Source organism: Lepisma saccharinum, chromosome 19 (genome assembly GCF_977018435.1).
Source record: "Lepisma saccharinum chromosome 19, izLepSacc3.1, whole genome shotgun sequence".
NCBI lineage: Eukaryota > Metazoa > Arthropoda > Insecta > Zygentoma > Lepismatidae > Lepisma > Lepisma saccharinum.
The window spans coordinates 32573013-32580046 of NC_139247.1; the positions used below are offsets into that span (position 1 = coordinate 32573013).

At 37.6% G+C, this 7034-nt stretch overlaps 1 protein-coding gene across 1 annotated transcript in view; it reads right to left on the bottom strand.

Annotated features, from left to right (window-relative positions):
- The window catches only part of Grx3 (Glutaredoxin 3), a 67962-nt gene extending 61954 nt beyond the window's left edge, over positions 1-6008 (bottom strand). Inside the window, exon 1 of the mRNA XM_083140782.1 lies at positions 5640-6008. Coding sequence (XP_082996908.1) covers positions 5640-5689 — 50 coding nt within the window. The 5' untranslated portion in view covers positions 5690-6008. The remainder of the gene's footprint in view (positions 1-5639) is intronic.
- Positions 6009-7034: the final 1026 nt, after the last annotated feature.

A 7034-nucleotide genomic window follows, 5' to 3' on the forward strand; every position in this document is an offset into this window, starting at 1 on the left:
ACCACATACTTCCAGCGGTCCCCTACCAGATGGCGTTCGTAGAGCTTACGACTGTTGGTCTTCCTCTCCTGGACATGTGAGGCATGCAACTTATGAACTTGAGCCTTGTGCTTCCGCACAAGTTGTAAATCTTGGCATATGATGCGATTCACAGTTGCAGAGAAACATTGCACTGCCTGTGCAATCACTCTTTGCGTTGCAGGGTTTTCACATCGCACCAAGGATCTCACTTTCCGCACAACATCGGAGGAACGCTTGGACTTCCGATATGTCCGAGGCCCACTTTGACTGGTTCCAGCAACAGGTACGGTGCAAGCTTTATGGCGATTCAAAACTGCATTGATGCCCTTCTTTGACACATGGAATGCTTTCATGTGGCACTGTTTAATTATCTGGCTATAACTATAACCAACGTCGGAAAGGGCACAGATGTACCCTTCCCAAAAGACTGGAATTTTTGGTTTCATATAAACAACCACTCACACACCAACCATCGTCTTTGAAAGTCAACACACAGTACTTTCGTCCTACTGGCTCTGGCTGCTCTGTGCTGTGCCTACGTGCTCCTCCCTGGTGATCGAAATCGTTACCATCAACATGAAACAACCTTCTGTATTAAGTGATATTTACTTTCATAAAATAACGAAGCAAAAGTGTATATTCATCAATGATCTTGCAAGAAAATATCCAGCTTTTAAAAGATGGAAGAAACGATTTGGTTTGATTTGGTGTTTTAAGTCCACTTTATGCACAGTAAGGCTAATCGGGACTGGACCTACAGTTTAAAGTGGGATCCGAACCACTATGTGCCTCCACCGGGTATCGAACCCGGGACCCATTGATTACAAGGCAACGACGCTACCACTGCGCCATCGGGGAGGCGATGGAAGAAACGAACATAAAGTAAAGTGCATAAGGTGGCTGTCACCTTCCCCTGCTCTTGAAATAATGCTAGAAATGTTTGTGGCATTAAAATCATATTTCTCTACCCTCTATGTACACATAGAGGTGCTGACTGTGCCAGTGACCATTATTTAGTAATTGCTACATTAAGAGAAAGACTCTCAGTGATAAATCATAAGCAACAAAATCTAAAAGTTATAAAATTTGATACAGGAAAGTTTACTGGTGAAAGAATTAAGAAAAATTACCAAATTAAACTGTCAAATAGATTTGATGTTTTGCAGGATTTAAATGATGATGAAAATATAAATGAAACAGACGTAAATAAGAATTGGGAGCACATACGTAATGCAATAGAATCAGCAGCTAAAGAAAGTATAGGATACCATAAACTGAGAAAAAGTAAGCCATGGTTTGATAATGAATGTCATAATCTAATAGAAATAAGAAATCAGGCTAGACTTAGGTGGTTAAATAACTCTGATGATACAAATCTAAACAATTATAATAGAATAAAGCGAGAAGTTAACCGCACGTTTAGAAGTAAAAAAAGAGAGTACTTGAAAAGCAAAATTAACGAAATTGAAACAAACAGCAAAAATAAAAATATCAGAGATTTATATAAAGGTGTAAATGAGTTTAGAAAGGGGTGGCAACCTAAAGTAAACTTGATAAAAGATAAAGACGGTGATTTTCTAGCTGACCCAAGCGATATTCTAAATAGATGGAAGAACTACTTTAATGACCTTTTAAATGTCCATGTAGGAGATAAATCAGAAGTAAATGAAGTGCACACAGCAGAACCTTTAGTTCCAGAACCTAACTTGACTGAAGTTAAAGATGCTAATAAAAGGCTAAAGAATAACAAAGCACCTGGCATTGATTTAATACCAGCTGAGTTAATTAAATATGGTGGAAATTCATTAATATATCAAATTCATAAATTAATTTGTTTAATATGGAATAAAGAAGAAATCCCTCAACAGTGGAAAGAATCCATAATTGTTCCTGTGTTTAAAAAAGGTGATAAAATGAACTGCAATAATTACCGTGGAATTTCTCTACTCTCAACAACATATAAAATATTATCTAACATTCTTTTAACAAGACTAACCCCATATGCTAATGAAATTATAGGTGATTATCAATGTGGATTTAAACGCAACAGATCAACTACAGATCAAATTTTTCACATCAGACAGACACTTGAAAAAAAGTGGGAATATAATCAAAATGTCCATCAGCTATTCATTGATTTCAAAAAAGCATATGATTCGGTCAAAAGAGATAAATTATATAATATATTAGTAGAGTTTGGAATACCTAAGAAGCTTGTTAGTATGATAAAAGTATGCACCAGTGAAACAGAAAGTAAAATTCGTGTGGGTATTAATATGTCTGACAAATTTACAAATCATGATGGGTTAAAACAAGGAGATGCATTATCTCCATTGCTCTTTAATTTTGCCTTAGAATATGCTGTTAGGAAGGTAAATAAAAATAAAGAAGGACTTAAATTAAATGGTGTGACTCAGTTGTTAGCATATGCAGATGATGTAGACTTACTGGGGGATGATGTGAATACAATTAAGAATAATGCTAAAATATTTTTCAAAACTGCTAAAGAGATAGGTTTGGAAGTTAACAAAGAGAAAACTAAATATATGCTTACAGGCCGAAACCAAGTGTTAGGTAATAATCAAAATCTAATTATTGATAACAACTCGTTTGAAAGTATCCAAATTCAAATACTTAGGAGTAATATTAACAAATGAAAATTATATTAAAGAGGACATAAAAAGTAGGCTTAATTCAGGAAATGCATGTTACTTCTCTCTTCATAAACTTTTGTCTTCTCGTTTAATATCTAAGAAACTAAAAGTTAAAATATACAAAACAGTAATTTTGCCTGTAGTATTATATGAGTGTGAAACTTGGTCCCTTACATTGAAAGAGGAACATAAATTGAGAGTATTTGAAAATAGGATCCTTAGGAAAATGTTTGGACCTAAAAGGGATGAGGAGACAGGTGAGTGGAGAAGGTTACATAATTTAGAACTACATAATTTGTATTCATGTCCAGACATTATTAGAATAATTAAATCAAGAAGACTTAGGTGGGCAGGCCATGTGGCACGAATGGGAGAGGAAAGAGGAGTTTACAGGATTCTTGTTGGGAAACCTGATGGTAAGAGACCAGTAGGAAGGCCAAGATGAAGATGGAGGGACAACGTTGAGATGGACCTAAGGGAAATCGGTAGGGATGGAAAAGAGTATATAGATCTTGCACAAGATAGGGACAGATGGAAGGCCTGTGTTGCTGCAGCCATGAACCTTCGGGTTTAAGAAAGCTAGAGAGAGAGAGAGGGGGGAGATTTCTCTACCCAATCTAAACTACCTAATATTTTAATTCGGTTTTTTGAAATAATTTAAAGCGAATTTCATTCTAATATCCAAGAATTAGAAAAGGAGTACAATTATGTGCTTCAAATTGTAGATATTCCTTGTCATTTGTTTAATAACATATTAGAAGATTGCTTTCTATGCTTAAAGGTAAGAGGAAGTTATTGAAAGAGATCATCTGAAAAGTATCTGTGAGCAAAGTGTTGGTAAGATTTTTTATATTGATTAATTAAGAATAATGGCAAATGTACTGTGATTTTTGCGGTACTCTTTTTTCTTATGGCTTTGTCCTCCTCTTTCGTCATGCTCTGTCCACTCACGTCAAGTAGATGGTAGCAGCAGTCCGTATCAAACACGACAGTAAACGATCACAAACCAAGAATCATACAGGAGTATACGAAAGGAAAATAATGTTCTCCAGAAAACGTGCAGTAAACAATCACTAAGATTCCGAAATATGTGTTAACATATATACTTAGAAATCTAATCATGTAAAAATATCTGTGCAACATGATAAATTTTGAATTAAACAATCGGAACTTGGACCGAAAAATTCATCTCAAGAAAACACGCAGAGAGGTATGTGTTAACAAACCTAAATAGAAATCGAACAAGCAAAAAAAAAAAAGCCTGTACAATGATGAATTGGTAACAGTAGTATAAGCCGGAGACGGATTTCTTAAAATTTACAGGAGAAAAGACGAGAAAGTACTTACGGAATTGCGTTCTTGGGGACTTTCTGAAGCCGGGGAAATTGTTTTTTAGAATCGTGCAACGTATTTTGACTGTAAATAAGGTATTTTTCGTCAATCATGCATCTCCGTTGTGCGGTAGCTCGTGCTGCCATTACCGTCGACTACGTGAATCAAATGTTTCGTGCGTTTGGTTATGTAACCCCCTCACAGTGTAGCAACCACGCGGAAGTTTGACAAGATGACGTGTGAGCGTTTTTTTTCCCAATGTAAGGTAAGACTAGTTTACGTCCTTTTCCTAAGGAATACGTGTCATATATCGTTGGAAAGCTTATTTTATAAGGAATTCAACAACGTAAATCCCAATGCGAGCAAAAATTTCCTGACGGAGTAAATCGAGAAAAACCCATGTTGTCCGGATATGTGCAATTGAACGTACTGAGGAATTTTTTAGATGATGAAGCACACATTTAGGGGTGAAATGAGTGCTAATGGAACCTAACCTAACAGGCCTAACCTAACCTCGTAGGCATACCTTGACCCCGTGAATGGATAGTGGGGCTATCGTGAACAGAAAGTGTAAAAAGAAAAAGGTACTTACCCGAAGAGATGCCGGGTGCCGCACCACGATCATGCACCGCGAACGCAAAGAAGCAATCACCATGCAGAGAAGGACGTAAAGTAGAGTGTAGCCTCATTTTTCGCTTAAAAGCCTTTTGTGAATAGTTTGTGCGGCATTTATCGGTTCATAGTTTGGAAACACTGCACATCAGCTGACAGTACTGCATATCAGCTGACGACAGACAACGTGAGTCAAGCTTTGGCCGCCGGGTAACACTTTACTATACCGGAGACGGATTTCTTCAAATTTACAGGAGAAACTACTTACGCAAATCATTTTCTGTAGCATTGTTGATGTTCGGGAATGTAGTTTTGATCCATTTTAATGAGAATGCATGTGGTTTTCTACGAAAATCTATTTCCGACGCGCTATTGCTGCTGCCGTAATTTGCTTTCTGCACTAGAGCACAATACGCTCTCGTATTGTCCGTATATGCTAAATTGAACAAAAGGAGTGCTAATGGAACCTAACCTAACAGGCCTAACCTAACCTAGTAGGCATACCTCGTTCCCGTGATGGTTTGTGGGGCTATCGCGAATTTTTGGACTAACGTCAATGGTTTTTGGGGCTAACCGTGGATGGTTTGTGGGAAATAAGGAACAACAGTAAGTACTCGTTAATGTAAGAAATAGACATTATTTTCGTTAGAAATTCATTATTTCACCTAAAGAAATGTTCCGCAATGCAGAATAGTACGTTAGCAATGTAAAAAATTGCGAAATGAATCATTGATAGGTGTCTCTGGTATAGTAAAGTAGTACCGGCCGCCGAATTAGGAACGACAAATAAAGAATATTAATGTTAAAAGTAACGTGTTTTTCATGGAAAAAAAAAGTTATCGCCAGCTTGAAAAATCTTCCGCTATGCATATGAGGTAAGTAGTAATGATTTTTATTTGATACAACTGAGTTTAATGTGTCTCCGTCTTATACTACTGTTACCGATGAATTTTGACCACAAAATATGTTAAAAATATAATGAAAACAATAAAAAAAAACGTGTCCAACAATTCCACTTACTTGATGGCATCTGCAAACTCACTGGCCGATTCGATATTCTTTACGGACATTGTTGCGTAAATTAATGTTTAATTCTTGTTCCTGCCTATGTGCACGATTTACCACAACTTTTAATATCCGATACGGCCCAAATCAGATCAAAAACGTAATGAAAAGAAGCGCACACTGGAAATATTCATATACATACATACATTCTCGTCTTTATTTTGTATAGTTTTTGGCAGATCACAGATTACAAAATACATATAATCCAGCTCTCAGATCTAGCTGTAGTCCCGTACCATGATATCAATATTCCAGTGTTTCGAATACATAATTTTCGATAATTTACAAGATATATATGAATCAATATCAATATATACAATAGTTTCTGCGCAATCGTGCTCAAACTGGGCAGCTGTCAAATTTCCTTCCAAGTTAAACATTGATTTTATTTTAGAGAAACGTGTTTCGGTGCGTTGATGGGCAATTTGTATTACTCTAACTTTTCATATATGTACAATTCGACATCTTGAATGAGCGGTTCTTCCCATTAATATAGTTTTTGTTGTAAATCCACTTTTTGCATTGGTTTACATGGTCGAGTAGACGGGAGAGTAGCTGCAGCGAGTAGGGTCAAGCGAGCTACTCTCCCCGTGTAAACAACTGGGTAGAGTATGGAGTAACTGTCCAGTAGTCAGGACAGTCGAGTGGCTGTCCACGGGGACAGCGACTCGACCGAGTTGCTTCCTCTCCAGGGGTGCCCACAGGAGGGATTCATGACGCGCCTGCGTCATGGGAATTTTTTTGGGGGGACAAAATTTTATAGTTTAGCTGCCACTTCTACATATCTTCACACAAAAATGGGGTGATCGTTTAATTTCATTGACTTATTATTGATTTTTAGTTATGTACAGTTTCTCTACCTACCTGTGGCTGATCGCGGAGATGGGTTGAAATGAAGCACCACCGTTTATGCCTTAGAGTCAGTTTGGAAGAGGGGGTCGGTGCGCTGTTCGCATAGTCAAGCAGACAAAATGTTGAAAATAAGGTTCAGGGGATTAAAAATGGCAGTGAGCCAAGGCAGTTTTTTACGTTTATGTTAGGAAACATGAATGAACTGTGCTTTTCTATCTTGCAATGAAAGGTTTCGAATGTTATGCACCATTCGATTGTTGGCATCTCGGCCAGTCGTAAACAATGCAGACTTCAGTCTTATAGTGTTGGATGATTTCAGGGACGACTTGTTTAGCTTACAGTGGCGGAGATTGGTGGAGTGGGCGTGGACGAATTGTCCATCCCACTTCTTGCCACTTTTGCCCCTGCACTATAGTAAACTTAATGTACTAAAGGAAAGTAAACTGTTTTGCCCCCCTCCCCCAGCCCGCAGTTTAGGTACTTTCCTCCCCTAGTTTT